The sequence below is a fragment of the Linepithema humile genome, chromosome 2, assembly GCF_040581485.1.
Source record: "Linepithema humile isolate Giens D197 chromosome 2, Lhum_UNIL_v1.0, whole genome shotgun sequence".
Lineage (NCBI taxonomy): Eukaryota > Metazoa > Arthropoda > Insecta > Hymenoptera > Formicidae > Linepithema > Linepithema humile.
Genome location: NC_090129.1, coordinates 28,166,930 through 28,183,734, shown reverse-complemented (window position 1 = coordinate 28,183,734; position 16,805 = coordinate 28,166,930). Strand labels below are relative to the sequence as shown.

The 16,805-nt window shown below is 44.2% G+C and overlaps 1 protein-coding gene across 2 annotated transcripts in view; it reads right to left on the bottom strand.

Annotated features, from left to right (window-relative positions):
- Nucleotides 1-15,197, bottom strand: part of LOC105677337 (tyrosine-protein kinase Dnt) — a 79,983-nt gene extending 64,786 nt beyond the window's left edge. The window contains exon 1 of one of the 2 annotated variants that reach the window (XM_067349122.1): nucleotides 11,144-15,197. Coding sequence is in view for 1 of the 2 variants with exons in the window: in XM_012375897.2 (XP_012231320.1) it covers nucleotides 11,144-11,270 (127 nt within the window). In the remaining variant the exon portion in view is untranslated. The remainder of the gene's footprint in view (nucleotides 1-11,143) is intronic. The other variant, XM_012375897.2, reaches the window with a different exon arrangement.
- Nucleotides 15,198-16,805: the final 1,608 nt, after the last annotated feature.

Sequence of the window (16,805 nt, the reverse complement as noted above, 5' to 3'; positions counted from 1 at the left end):
TTTCTTACGAAAAAATAAAGGAGCCAACGGACAGACTCGGCTCGGGGAGAAGCGCGGACAAAAACGAGGCAACGGTGCATGCGTATCCGAAGCTTCCGGAGAAATGGTTTTGTCCGTAGAATCGGTCGATCACCACCGCAGCTTCTCAATTAACCGTCGCTGATTAAGAACTTCGCTCGACTATTCGTGCACGAGCGATAATTAGGCGTGCTCAGCTATCCAGAATTTTTAATTGGGAGAACATCCGACGGAAAAATTTTTGTTCTTCTCAGGTGACTGGTCGAGCAAGCTATAGAAAAAGAAGAGCAGAAGTTCCGGCGCTGCCAGAGAATGCTAATTAAATCGCCGAGTAGAACACTCTTCGCAATCGTACGAAAGTTCGCATCGTCTTGCCGGCGATATTAATTTCACGAGTCAATTCCGTCCGTTTGAAGGACAGGCCGAAAAAAGTCGGTTCGAATCTTGAACACAAGCACTTGATATAACAGAATTTACAAAATTCTGTTCTTTACGTTTAATATTCTGCGTGGAAGCGAGAGATTGTCAAAGCTAAAATCAATTCGTCAGTATTTATTATCGACAATAACTACGTGATTGAATTTTTACGAAATTTTAATTCTCCGTCCAACGTATCTATCACATTAAACAAGTTTATTGTCTATTGTGTAAGAGCAAGTCGACGTTGCAGTGTAATATCTAACACAAACACCAACGCCAAGTTGTCGATTGTTCGCGTCGGGAAGTTTCAATCGACGCAGCGCGACTACATCGAAAATCGATTTCGGCAGTGTCTCCGATGCATTGACCTGGCTCCTCCAAACTAGCATTCTCACTCTTGTTAATAACGATAAATGCTTCCTCGAACTTCAGAATTAACTAGGTAGTTTCAAACAAAGTTACATTATACGCGAGAGAATCGTTACCGTATTTATTTCTTCGGGAATGCAGGAGATGATTTATGCTTCACGCACGTGTTACGCTCAATATATTTCGCACGCTTCGACGAAATATCCGCTCAAGTGCAAATATACTCGCGCGAAATCAAATCAGAGATAATATTGCGACTTTTTGTAAATTTTGTTGAACGCTTTTCGAAATGTGGACGCAACGGAAGGCGAAAACGAGGATACTTTCTCGTTTGTTTAAAAAATTGTCGACGCGTTCGAGGAAAATTAACGTTGTTACCGACGCGAGCTCTTTTCCAAGTCAATTTTCTTCAAACTCACTTCGCCCTCTTTTATACACGAGAATTGGAGAACGTAATTTTCATGGAAAACGTTTCTTTTACAGAGACGTCAACCTTTCCACTTATCGTACCACTTGCACGCAACGATGCACCGATGTCCCCCTATCGCTTCCATAAATCCGACGAAGAACTCTCCCTTCAATACCCAAGTTCTGACAATACATGCCTCGTATAGATATATCGCTTCACGTGCCGGAGCGATTCGTACTTGAATTACATCTTATTAGCATATCCCTAGCTTAATCTTAAATGCTTGTCGGTTTATAACATGCGATGTGAAGGCAGCTCAGTTTCTTTATTGACTCAAGCTCGAGACAGTAAAATCTAATAAGATCGAAAGACAGTGATCATCCCTTATTATTATATTAAATTTAATTGTTGTAAAGAAAATTGAATTAGCGTTTAATATTTTTGAAATTTGTTTTGAAAAATAATACCAAAAAGGCGCGCGAGAACATGCGACAAATTATCCACGAATATTAATATGCAGATACATTTTGTATAACTTTTTTATGCAAACTCATTAATCTAAATAAATGTAAATCTGTCAATGAAATTTCCAACTTCACCTGTGACGAACGAAGTTGTTTTTCACATTTTAACTCCGCCGATTTAACGCCATATTTTTCATTTTTGATATCTCATGATGTCTGGCGGCTAATTGTCAATTAGGATAATTGATCACGATGGAATGCACGCTCATTAGAGTGTAAACGCGTAGCAACAATGTGGCCCCAATCACGCGCTGAATATTCATTCGGCGTGCAATCGATATTAATTCTTCTAGTACCTGCGGTTTTTATCAACATGCGTATTACGGTATGCAGAATAAACGAATAAACGTATACGTAAATGTGCAATAAATTACTAAAACGTATAAATGATTTTCGCATAATGTAAAATTCAAATCACGAGCCGAGCTTGTCGCATGCTCATCAATAACACTAATCGCGTTCGTCGCCGTCGCCATTTTATTTTAATATTTAAATGACGCCGCGATATAAATTTCGCGAATGTACGCGTCGAACGGAGGGGAGTGAGTGCACGTAAGGACGCTGCTTTTAGACGGCTTCGAGACACGCGCTTAAATCACACTGCAACAAAAAGCCGCCACCGACATCGCCTGATATCGTTTGATTTACAAGTGAAGCGAACAATACGATATTATCTGCCGCGGGGACGCGCGCAAAGAAGAGGCGACGCAAAGAGGAGGCGGACGAAAAAAGGAACGGAGTATAAAAAAAGTATTCGGGAATCACGAGCAATTTCCATTGGTCGCGGCGGAACGGCTATCGCACATCTGCAGAAAGATTTCATACGGCGATACGTTTCGACAGGCACCGCGGGCTCGCAATACGCGTAGAGCGCGTAGAGCGACGATTTCCTGCGCATTTTGATTCGCGCTTCGCGACGCTGTGCATTTTTTCCCCGCTTTTACCGCGCCTCGCTTCGTTTCTTTTTGCGCCACCGCGCACTAACGAGTGCATTATGCGTGCGCGGCAATGAATTCGACAATTTACATCTTGAAATTACCGCGCGCGCGGCGCGAAATGTTTGACGCCATGACGCGCCTCGATCGACGGCGATCGAATCAAACGAGAAATTTGTTTTGGGAAAAAAAAAAAAAAAATGGCTTTGAAAACTGCGCTGTGTACGCGGTGCAACGTATACGTCCCGGCGCGGCGCTTTGCTTTGCAAATTTGTTCCTGTCGAAATGTTCATGTACCGCGTCATCCGATTAAATGGAGGAATTAAATGACGCCAAATTTATGGAGTGGGCGATGCATGACAGCGATATACAGAATCACGCTTTTTGTTACTAAAACATTATCGATCCCATCAATCGACGTGTACACGTCCGATTTGTACGTATAACGATGTCAACGCTTAACGTCACACACGCCGACACGCGTGTATTTAGAGCGTGAAAGCTTGTTCTTTATTTTCCCAACTCGCGTCCTTGTTCTGGGCGCGACCGTCATGTCGAGTGCGCGACGGAAATGTTTGAAAATATCCTAACGCGTTTAACCAAATAATGATGCGCGATAGGAATAACATGAAAATATTAAAAACATATATATATATATATATATATATATATATATATATATATATAAGTATATAAAGTGAATCGTATATAACAACGCACGCAGGATGAAAATGAAAAATATTTAAATATATTCCGACGCACAGTGTAAGTTTATAATAGCATTCGATGAAAATGAGATCAAAATATTCAAAAATATTCAAAAACGACGCACTATATTTAAATAACAAATGCGACGTTATAAAGTGCGGCGTACAAAAACACGGTATTTTTTATCAGATGCGTTTTCACCGACTTGAAATAACGTTTCATCGCCCGTGGTGTGTGTACCAAGCTCGAATACACATAACGAGTTTAATGTTTGCCAATTAATACGAACGGATTTGACCCTAGCGGCACGTACAAATATGTTTAACCATGTATGCGCCGATATATCGACATACGGGCGAAACGTATTAACGTGCAAGTGTCGGGCCGAATACACGCGAGCCACGCCTCTGTACGTACACTATTTACGTTGTCTCTACGAATATCCTATGAGACCACTTCGTACGTGATGCGTGCACGGTGCATTTGACACGTACCGTACGTCACGCGCGAAACGATGAGTTCTCGAATCGATGAAAGTCCTTCGAGCATCCGGCGACAAAAATGAATCGCCGCAGCGCGCGCGAATCGAAAGAAAAACAGATTCTGTAAAGCGGGGTTTTTTTTTCTCTAACTTCTCCCCCTACAAAAATGTATAATAAATTATATTCTTTCCAGAGTGGAAGAAAAACTTTTCCTCTGCGAATATTTTAGTAGAAGTTATCCGTCGCTTTATTCAACAAGTTTTAAATGTCTCTGAGAATTGCTCGCTATGTCGAAAGATTCCTGCGAAATTAACTAAGCTGCAAGATTCAATGCTAATTTACACGCCTGAAATTGTTTGAAAGCGATAGACTTTTAACGAGTTTGTTTATTTTTAATGTCACGCCGAATTTTTTGCGGGCGAAAGTTGATGTGTCAAATATATATACGGTTGGCGCGCGGACGTCCTGCAGCTATGCATCAATAACCCGTCGGGGCATAAATTGTCGTCGGCGCATCTTTGCGCGTTTGCGTAAATCATACGAGTCTGCCGGCGCGCAAGAGAGACACGTGTAAATATGTACGAAATTGTGGAAGCGCGCCCATATCGCCGACGTCGGCGTTTGTACGATCATATCGATTTCCCGTGTAAACCGGCTAACACGGCGCGCTTCGTGGATCGGATTGCAAATCAGCTGCACATACTTGCTAGCCGGCAAATTAACTGCTACGTGTATATTGTATTTACACTCGACGTCAAGTGGACAGTGCGGAAAGTCCTGCCGATATTCGCGTCTTACGAGGCAATTTTGCGTCGCGCTAAAAGTCCTCCTCTCTATACAGCACAGAACATTGCAATTACATTGCAGCAATGTTACAATCTTGCAAGTTTAATTTTTCTGATACGACCTCAACACAGGAAATTCAGATATTGAACTGATTGTTCAAAAATTGGACAGATAAATGTCCGAATAAATAAAAATATATGCAACATTATTCTAAGATTGCAATAACAATGCATTATTGCAAATTCATTACATTGCAATATTACTGTAATATTTCGTTACAATCTTCCTAAACTTGCAATATTACATTGCAAGTTGCAATGTAATATTGTTGAGATATTATTACAACCTGTAATTGTAATATTTCATGAGAATGTGACAGCAACATTCCAACAACATTGCAATAGCAATATTCGGTAATCGCTAGTTCGTTCGTTTACCGCTATGCGACGCGCGTTGCAAAATCTATCTCGTATTTAAGTTTTAGTCATGATGATTATATGAAACTTGCAAAGAGTGGCTAGTAAGATTAAAGACATAGTAATTATTTTTATCAGTTTAATTTTTCCGATACGACCTCAACACAGGGAATTCAGATATTGAACTGATTGTTCAAAAATCGGACAGATAAATGTCCGAATAAATAAAAATATATGCAACATTATTCTAAGATTGCAATAACAATGCATTATTGCAAATTCATTACATTGCAATATTACTGTAATATTTCGTTACAATCTTCCTAAAAGCGGACATTTTAACGTTGCTGCAATCCCACAGCAATGATGCAACAACATTTTGCAGTGAATTTGCAATATTGCAACATTGCGATGAAAGATTGATGCAATGTGTATGCAATCTTTGTGTGCTGTATGGGTCGTATCGAACACTCGACTGCGATAAAAGAACTCGCACGCAGAACGGCCATCCGTCTCCATTTTCGAAGAGCGTTTGTCATCCCGCTAAGCCCTTGCCAATTTGTCGCGACTGCGAAAGACGGAAGCGCGCGTCGTAAACGCCGTCAATTACAGGAAAGGCGTATTAATTAATCTATTATCGCTGGATCAAGGGCTTTGCAATAACACGGCGGCTGAAGTGACACGGTCCGCTCCTACGGCGAAACTCACACGACCGCCGGCGGGGCCTAGCCGCGCTTGCAATCAGTGCGGATCGTGCGCGTGTGCGTGAACGCGGCCATAAACCATGGCGGTTTACGTTATCGTCTGGTCGGATCTACCCGTCGGCGAAACCACTACAATTTAGGCTAACGCCATCGCCTTGCCGGCGCGCTCGGGGAAAATTGATACCGCGTCCCGCGTACGCGCGACACTACGCGTGAAAGAAGGTCGGGCGAGATTTTCGTCGATATTTCGCCGTGGCGTGACGAATGGCGGGCGGAAATCGCGCCAATCGCGCCGCCTGTATGTTCTTCGCGAGGAGAACGACTTCTCGCGGCGAATCGCAGCTCGTGACCTAGCTTGGTGAGTAAATCGGGACGAAGGAAGCCGGAAGGAAGAAATTATTCCAGAGTGGAAGCAATTTGTCCAACGGTCGAAAAGATTGAGCGCCTTAATTTCTTCGAAACGCCGAAACCGCGTGAGAAATTTTGATCGATTGGAACGCGCTCAACATTACTGCGTAAACATTTCTCACCGACTCATAAACGATTCTTTCTGCATCGAAAACGCGGCGAATAATTATTCCACGCACAATATTCATCAAAATAAATGTAAAACATCAATTTCAAATTGGTTAAAAATCTGAATGAATAAAAATTGACGGGAAAACCAAAGCCACGCCATATAATTATTAAAATATGATGCGCCGAGCTTGAATATTTTGACGCAAAAATGATGGAGCCATCAGTTAACGTGAGACTGCAAAAATATTCATAGATGTAAAAAATATATTACGTACTTTATGAGAGTGTAGCTGCACGCGTTAATCTTTTCGCGCGGCGCGTCTTTTTTTTCTCTCTCTCTCTCTCTCTCTCTCTTTTTTAATGGGCGTTCTTGCGGAATAATCGATTTTCTCGTGTCGTTTCCAGCAACGCGGCCGGGGCTTGGGGAATCGACAAGGGTCGTTTCACGAGCTAGTTCGACAGTCGGCAGCAATGAACACGTTGTCGGTTGTTTGTCGGACCGCTTCGTGGTCCAGACAGGACAAACATACGGAGACGATTGCCAACGAGCGTGCATCGCGTTCGAGGGTAAATTAAAAATCAATTTTCGAACGTCCCCGGTCCTGAAGTTCCTGCTTATTGCGCGCCCCCCCCCCCCCCCGAAATTTGTATATCAAAGACAGGCGCGAGCTGCGTGCGAGCGTTCATCATTCGACTCCACGCTGCCGATTTGGCCTGTTCATATTATAATCGACTTGAGGTCGACAAAGTTATTCGTATCTCTAAAAACGGAGTATCACGCGACTGATCTTCGATCACATCGAAAGATTGCGTCGCCCGAGTTACACATTTGTCTCTCTTCTTTTCTTTTCTTCGTTTGTTTCGCTCATTTAACGCCGCGCAAAAACGTCATTCGGATATTCCACGGGGGGAGATAAATAAGATTACGCCATCTCGAAATAACCTTCACTTCGGGGCGAAACCTCGGTTATTTCACCATTCGCTGAGAGCGCGAAGCCGGTCGACTAGCGCGCGAAGCAATTTCGGGTGGTAAATCCGGGCCGCCGGCGAGACAACTCCATTCGCGGAATAAGGATATTACTTCAAAGCGCAAGCTCATCCCGCGCCTTTCATCACACGGTGAGAAATCCCCTGCCCAATCAGAGCAAACCCCCGTGTAAACGTTCCGAACTCGGGCGACGGCAAGTAAATGCTGAATCCGCACGAAGGTGTCAGGTAATAGTCGACTCGTATCCTCGTCCTCGCAAAGGGAGGCGCCGCGCGCCGAGGCGGCAGCGAGTTTCTCTCCGTTTCCCCCCCGCCTTCCCGACCCCTCGTCTTTTCAGCCCTACGTAACACCACCTTCAACCACCTTCCGCGCTCACACACTCTTCTTCTTCCTCTTCTTCTTTCTCCTCGACTCTCCCTCGATTTTTTCCTTTTTTCTCTCCTTGTACTTCCCCCCTCCCCCTCTTTTTTTTTTCTTTTTTCGGTGTTCGCAGAGAGGAGATGCTTTTCCAACGGAACGAAGTTTTCCGGGGAAGTAAAGTCATTTCGCTCGTGCAATCTAAGTTAAGTGACTTTCGAGAGCCTCGGCGACGAAACTTGCCCCACCGCTTGCTCCTCTTAGAGGCAACCCTTTCACTTTCCCGCCGCGCCCATCTCACCCCCTCCCCCCTTCCCCCCCAGCCCCGACGGCGGAATCCGAAATGTGACGAAGATTACCCTGTATCTGGAGATCCGCGGGGCTGCTCGGGCACTTGAAAGGGAGACCCGTTTAAGGGAGCGCAGCCGCCGTCGCTTCTGCCGAGTTAGCGCGTCGAGTAAACGGTGTCGCACGGGCTGTCAAACGGGGGTTGACTTCAGTTGACCATTAGCGAGGCGCTCTGCCCCGTGCGATAAGTCGCACGAATCCGTATTTACGCGGGGAGCGATTGCGCGGAGCGGGAGGAGAACGATCGCGACGGGTTTCGGCGCGCGCGATCGTTTTTAAGATCGAAGAGAGTTTCGCAGAGTTTTCGAAAAGACAGGTTTTTTTTCGCCCGGAAAACGCGAAGCCCTATTGCGCGCTGGGGAAAACGCTGAAATTAGGATCGAGCGTTCTGGCGCGTCGCGCGCGGCCGCGTCAAACTTCATGGCTTCACGTGAATTAATATATTCAGCGCTACTTGTCTCTAATCTTGGGAACTATAGATCCGATTATCCCTCCCTTCCGCTATCATCCCCCTCCCCTTTCCATCTCTGTTATCTCGAGTCAGTTTAGCCCGAGTACGCGCACTCGCGCCGCTCACGTAATTTCGGCGTGATTTAATTATATATTTCGTCGAAGGTGAGTCGAAGTTACTCACCGAGAGCAGCCGACTGAACTAACTCAATATATTTGGCGTATCGCGGGCACTCGCGCGTTTCCCCGTAAATATCCTGCGAACGATTCCCCGCGGTTTAATTCGCTTCCGGCGAGAATTATCTTACGTCCGTCCGTTAAGCAAACGAGGCGCGCGGTTTCTCGTCGACGAAAGTACATCGCCGGAAAAATACAAAAAACCGTCGCACTTTACCGCGCGTTTTCAATTCGCGCGCGAATTCTCTTTCGCGCATCGCCTTTTTCCCCCCCCCCCCCCCTTTTTTTTTTCGCACATTCGCCGGCGCGCCATATTTCGCGATTAACGTAAAATGTATGAAAGTGCCGCGCGCAATCCACCGCTATAGCGCCACGCATCCAGCGGAACGTGTCGGGTTCGTTCCGCCGTTCGGAGTGAGTTCGCGACCGCCGGGGATTGCCTCGATTTTCGAAGAGTCACGAGCGGCCGGCCGCTCGTAAATACGGCGATTCCATCTCTTTTTTTTTTCCCCTCCCCCTCGCCCCCGCCCGCTTCCGTCCAATCCACCGATCGACCGACGTCGAGAACGGAAAAACCTGGGCGGGCGATTGCGGAGCGCGCGTGGATATGAATCACAGGGCCGTGAAGTGATATCGAAATGGAACGAAGATCCTAGACGCGCGGCGCACGAAAAACCCTGTGCTCGGTGTTGCGGCGCGACCATTAAAACGAGTGGCTCGTGCCGCAAATTGCTGAAATGACACTCCGCGAGCGGCCGCGACGCTAATTCGCTCGCTTTCGTCCGTCGCACCGCGGTTCCGCCGGCCGCCTCGAGGTATGCGCATTTCCCTCTCGACCCCAAGTTTTTCCACCCGCGTTCGTTAAAACCGCGCGTCAGCGAGAACTCTCGCGAAAGAGTTTCTCCCCCCCCCCCCCTCCCTTCCCCGCCCCCGTGACACGTTACAATCGCGTTAATTGTGCGCTGGGGATGCAAAGCGATGCGAGCACGGAAAAAAGTAGAATTAGATAAGAGCTGGTACGGTCATAAATGTACGCGGCTCGGAATTATAAACGTAAAAGCGAAGGGAGAACTCCAAAGGGGCAATCGGCGTTGCATTTATTATGCGCGCGCTTTGATTCGCCGCGAAATGAAGGAGAAAAGTATCGCCCGCTTCCTGACGAGCGAAATTCAGTCTCGCAGTCGACGAGCAAACATTTTTCGAGTGGTTCAAGTTTTCTCCGCGAAAAGATTTTGACACTTTGTTGAAAATTGTGGGTGGAGCTTTAAGAATTCCAAACGATTCAAAGCGCGATCGAATATGAAAAAATAATTGTCTATTTTTATAAAAATAGGAAGTTAGTGTTCTACGGCTGTAAATCTTTTACATTTGCATTTAAACAATTCTTTTCGAAGCGCGCGAGAAAGTCGAAACTCTTTTCCAAAAGGTTTGAAGAACTTTGCTTAACGCGCTGCCTGAAAACGGTAAATTTATACTACAACTCTTTATTCTTACAGCTTCTTATTTTCAACAAAACAGTTTCCGATCGTTGCATCGAAACGTTAGCTCTTCTTTCGATTTTATTTAATTTTTTTCGTACATCGCACGTTTGATCTCGGCTTCTCTCGCTGGTTTGCGCGCAGGCACCGACGCGACAACCAGTAATGGTCCGGTTTCACTGATTCTCCCTTGTCAACTCTTTTTCCGCGCGTACGCCGGCTTTCGTTTGCTCTCAGAAAACAGCGCGCCGGGCGCGTAATTGTAATGGGACCTGTTAACGAGCATCGCCACGGGAGAGGAAATTTTCATGTTTACCGCGACGCGGAAATGTACGCGCGAGTTTAGCTTGAACGAAAAAAGGCAACGTGGGCTAGAACGAGGCGAAAACGTTTCAAAGTTCTCGCTAATAGCGCTTGCGCGAGGCTTGGATGACATTGCATGACAAGGAAAAGCTTACTCGCAAGAAATAGATTGGCGCGTTAATAAATCAGGCGTAATTAAAGTTGCTCCTTGATCGGATGAAGTGTACAAATGAACGTGCACGTCAGGTTAACAAGTTTGTCTCTCGCGATAAATCCAGCATCTTAATCTAATTTTCATTTTTAATGCAGATCAATTTGCATGCAGCAGAGTTTGCACCTTTTTCGCAAAGTCCTTTCGTGAAGGAATTAAAAAGCGCAGAATTAAGTAACACTTTGCTAAATTTTACGTAAAAGTACGTTATTTTCGATTATATTCAACGTTTTAAGACTTTTTCTAACGTCAAGAAAAAATCGAGTAGAGCATTGAACTAATATTTGTTCGGACGGGCGAGAAACTGGCGTACAGAAATATTGGAAAAAGTCGTAAAGCGTATAGTCGAGTAAGTAATAAAATTCAATCAGCGATCTGTGCGCAAAGATTGTTTTACACGGAAACATTTTATGTGAGAGGCGCACAGACTTGTAGGAATAAACCGATGCACTTAATTAACGTGCAATTATCCATTTCTCTATCGCACGCACGCGTTGCACAATCTTCCCCATTGTTAACGTGAAACGATGATCGCACATACCCAACAGTTTCATGACCTGCGACTGGCTGATGAATATATTGAGATAGCCATCGCTGCAGCCGATGAGGACGAGTAGGACGAAAAACTTGCGTCGCAGGAGATCGCAAGGACCGCCACACCACCGCATTGTCTCACATGCTCCGTGCGCACCACCGTTTCCACACACCTGGCCAGGTAGTTTTCAACACCGCGTCGCCGAGAATCGCAGAGACATCGTGTCGCTCGCTTCAGCACCGATCGCTCGCACGTGGTTCCGTCCGCCGACGCGCCCTGCCATTTCGTCGCGCCACCCTTCGCGATATCAGTCTCTCTTTTTTCTTTTTTTTTTTTTTTTTTTTAATTAGTCGCGACGGTTCAACGCGCTTCGTACGATCATCGTAGAAAGTTAAGAGAGAAGGGATTTGGATAGAGCGATCTTCGACAACCGTCAACGCGTCTCGTCCGCGCTTCGTCGCAAATCGTTCATGATCGCGCGTGTTGTCGGACAGCGATCACATGGCACCGCGGCACACGACGACGGCGAGAGAAGGGTGGCGTCCTGATTTTCGAGGGATGCGACGTCATCGTCGTCGACGTCGGTGCTCGACTGAACGGCGAGCGGGCGTCCGTTTTCGCGTCGCGACGAGAGCCCCGTCGCGCTTGCGCCTATGCCGGCCGTCGTGTGTACATCGCGACGGACGTATTATGCGTGTACGTGTGACGGATCGCTGGAAAAACGGTGCGTGCGTGCGTATGCATCGCGAAACCTCCTCCCCCCCCCCTCCCCTCGTAAAGGTGTAAGTTACGTCCCCGAAAATAGACAGCCGCATAAACATCGCGGAAATGGCACGGAGACCCGTGAAAATAACGGAGGGATCGCGCGGATTTCGCAAAGCTTCCTGTTTTTTTTCCCACAGCTCGCTCCCGATTTTTATATTATTGTCGGAAAGTATTATTTTTGATTAGAAAGGTGAGCAAACAAAAAGAAACTCGTTCCGCGCAAATATTGAAAATTATAACGAAATATAGAAATAAAATGGAAAACGGATTTTTTTTTAAACTCATACAAATTTGCAGAAATATGATTTATTCGCGAGCGCGACGTAGGCAAGTGAAAATCGGCAACGGATCGGGCATTTTATTATTTATGCGCGGTGTGAAAAAGTCAGAAATGTAATTTTTTCATGAAACGTGCAAACATTATCGCGACGTCGATTTCACCGACGCGCGAAACGCGGCCTCGCCGTCAGATTTACGGTCAAATCTCGAATATAATTTCGAAATAATAACGGGAAAACCTTTACTCGCGCCCGTAATTCCATCGAACTCGTTATTGACGCGACAATGACGGAGTGCCGAGGGAAACGGTGCCGCGATTCGGCGCGAACGACGAAATTGACGTTTCAGCATCTAATAACATCAAAAACTTTCAATCCACTTCGAGCGGTGAAATTTCATCGCGATGGTTTCGCGCGCACGTTTCCAGAACCCGGTCTCCGGCGGAGCGTAATATCGCCGTTGACGAGCTTTAAGCCCGAAACACACGAAAGCGCGGAGGGAACATAACGACGAAAGAAATAATTACGCGCGACGTCGCGCACGTCGATTCAGCTCACGCTGATTCCTCGCGCGACCCCGGGGCCGAGGATCGTCGAACGTATCGGCGCGCAATCGACGCGCCGCTCCGCGCGCGTCCCGCGAAAGCGTTAGAATTTAATTAAACCGGTCTCCGGCCACCCTCGTCGTGTCGCAGAGTCCGTTTCCTTTCCGCCCTTCCCGGCGAGGCTCGCGTCCCGGACAGTTGGCAGCCCCGGATTCACAATTTGATCTTCGTGGAGTTTAACTTCCAGAGGGCAGGGCGCCACGGCACCAAACTTCCCCCCTTCGACGAAACGGCGCTTTAATTATACCGCGGGATTAATTAACTCTCCGTCGAACTCCGGAACACACCCGCGGGACTGCCGCTCGGACCGATCGCAAATAATTAAAGACTGTTTTTCGTTCGTTTCTTCGCTCCTTTCGTCGTCTCTCCCGAGCAAACAGACGAGTTCGCAAACTGATCCCGCGCTGACGGATCGTCAATGCGAGGAAGTTAACGCGGTGGAATGTGTTTAGCTGCGATTGTCCCTGCGCTAAATTCCGGGTTTCGCAACGTGATCAAGTGTCGTGATTGATAAGTTTTCGATTCGAGGAAACGATGAATATAAAACGCTCTAATGTCTATATTTATCTTTGATTATGCAGTCATCGAGACAAAATTTCTGTGCAATTTAAAAGTAATATTTTGCGCCGCACAATTTCAAACGCGCGATACTCTCGGACGTTGCACTCGTCCCTTTCGCGAATCACATGTTGTTTAATGCGATTTGACTTATCGCTGCAAAATTTATTCTACCTGATTGCAAGCGTAAAAACATCTCTCTCTCTCTCTCTCTCTCCGGTATCACTGAAATGTGAATCAAACTCCAGCTCCGTGAAGATGTAGTTTGAGCTTTCGTGCGCGGAATCACGCAAGCGTGCAGCATATGTGCGTATATAAATTGGGTGGTGCACGAGCTCGGCGTATATATACACATAGAGAAGTTACACGAATATACCCAAAGCTAAGAGTGGATCTAGTCGAATCCATTAAATATTTGAGCGAACGAAAGAGGCTAGGGAAGCAAGCCCGTGGAGGAAGTCTCCCCTCGGCTCTTAAGACCCATATAGTAACCCAACTCTCTCTGTATTAATATTTACATTTATATTTCTTCCCCGTCGTCCCTCTTATTTCAACTTAATGCCGCCGGGGATTTGCAGCGTTCCAGACTGAATTATTATGGTTTTCACAATTCAACACATTTCGGGCAACTGTATTTCGGATTGTGCGCGTCCTGATAAGCGATATACACACTCTCGTCGTCAGCTCCTTCGTATAATAAAAGTTACACTCGTCGAGCAGCTCTAAATAAATTCATAAATCGTCCTACTTTATATTTTAATCCTCTGCACTGCCGCATATTTGGAACGCGAAACTGCAGCTTATAAAATTAAATTCTATACACTTTATTTCGAGAAAATCGACAAGTATGTATGTGCATGTGTGTCAATGACAAAGTTGTTCTCTGAAGTGTGCTATTTTAGCCGCTATGCCAATATATTCAGTCAAGCTTCTCAGCACAAACTTCCAAGCACTTAAATCAAGACAAACTAAATATGTAGAACATCCGCAAATGTTTGAATGCGGTATTCGATCGGCTGCAGCATTGACCGCGCCGCTATTCGAGCAACTTTAATCGAGAAGAATTCGAGAGATCGGAGAGGAGCGCTATTTCGATACATTTGAAATACGGAGTCCAAAACAATTAGCGGTGAATTTATTTCGCTAATGAATATGTAGTGTCGTAAATCGACGCGGCAGATATAACAAGCGAAACGTCTGGCGAAAAAGCAGGTGGCGCGAAACTAACGAGATCCTCGAGCTCGTCCCAATCAGCTGGATCGCTAATTCCGATAATTAATAATAATTGGAAATCGATCGCGGCATTAGTATGCACAAGATGTACACGTCGTTACGCAAATAGAACAAATCTCGTCGTGCGGCGATGTGTTTAATGACTTTATCCGCTGTATTTAAAACTGATTGTATCGTTATTCATTAGTGTTTGCCGCAGTTAACTGGTTGTAAAAGTTTTGACGCGAAGCTGACGTTGTCTTTTCGATGTAAAAAAAATTGCGAAAAAAATTCTGGTAAATATATACTCGCGTTTTTAGAAACGTAACTGCAATATTCGAATAATTATATAGAGGTGTTGCCGCGAACTTCAAATATTGGAAAATAAAGAAACAATCACGTGCGGACTCGTACGTGACCAGCAGGAAGCGTACAATCAACTACCAACACGAACTGTTTAAATCATTTAATGTACACTCGATTATCTCTCCCTTCGCAGCGATGTTATCGAGTGTCCGAAAGCAATGAAAAAAAAATAACGCGACCTTTCGATTTAGCAAAAACGATCGTATAAATTTTTAACGCTGGATGCAAGATAATGAAAAAAAGTAACGCGACCTTTTGATTTAGGAAAAACAATCATACAAATTTTTAATGCTAGCTGGATGCAAGATAATGTGATAGAAAGTTACACGGTTTAATGTTAGAAAACAGTATTTTAGAAGAGGTTGATTTATACAGAAGTTTATTCAAGAACTTCACTCGAGTCAAACATTACTTTTATGTATTTTTAATCGCTTTAGGTTAAAAGATTTATTTTCCCCTTTTCCACGTTATTTTAGTTTGTTTAATAATTGCTGCAATAATAGTTTAAAACAGTACTCGGAATTAGTTGAGCACTTGGGTGATTTTTGTAATCGATACCCACTTTTTGCTCCGCACACGCCGTAACAGCTAAAGCCAACGCAGCTGTTAAGAGCGGCGCTATCCTATTTGTGAGTATGTTTTTCTGCTGCAAGAACACTGATTATTTAAATTTATGAAAAATTATTAAAATTTATAGTTAAAAATATTGTTTTTTCTATTTATTATATTAAAATATCACAATAATACGGATGACATGGAAATTTATTACCATAATATTTCAGTATAATAAATATTAGAATAGAAAGAACAATATTTCTAACAATAAATTTTAATAATTCTATATAAATTTTAACAATCTTCAAAATAATCAAAGTTTTTACAGGAAAAAAACTTATTTATTAATTATATAGCGACGCTTAACACTCGGCTGCATTAATTATAGCTGCTACGACGCGCGCAGTAAGGAGAGAAAAATGGGCATCGACCATGAAAATTGCTCCAAATGCCCAATTAATTCTGAGCACTGATTTAAAACAATCTGAAAAAAATAAAACCATTAACATCATAACAATGATATAATTAAAAATTCAGCTACTATCGATGGAAGAGACTCGTGCAGGATGCCAGGAAAATACGCAACACAAGGACTTAAGGATGTTTATTACCTATTTTTGAAATATTAGGAATTTGACAAAAATTTTACAGATTGTTCTTACATACGTTCGGAAACTTTTGACAAAATCCGGAGTCGATTTACTGAAGCAGTCAAAAGTTATAAGGATTTTAATTTGCAACGAATATAGTGATTGATTTAACCCTTAGTCCCGACTCATGGGTCGTTTTCGACCCAAGCGAAATTTCAAAGCGCTGTAATTTTTGAAAACGGGTACGGAACGCGCCATATCCCCTACCTAAAAAAATAATTTTTATCGAAATATTATGATTGGGACTTCAAGTTGAAGGTTGAAAGAAGCTCCATGAATTTTTTCAGATTTTTTAAAGCATTTTTACTGATTCAAATAACGCAAAGACGCAAACGACCCATGAGTCGGGATTAAAGGTGTCGAAAAGAACCGTCGGGATTAAGGGTTAAGTGGCTAAAATGGATAGAAAAAAATTTTTTTTGTTGAAGAAGTTTCTTTTCATACACTTTATGGTCACTATTTCTCCTTTCCATCGATAAGGGCCTACCTTGGCATTGTGGATAAACACAACTAACTTTTATCCGCACGTCAAGCATAATTCCGAAAATTCGAAAATTCTCAGAAAAAAAAACAACAAAAATTCAACAGTACACTCTAAAAAGTAAATTGGAGGAAACGTTTAAATTTAAAACGTTTTTCCCAAAACAAGCGTTTAATAATGAAAGATGTTTTAGATTTA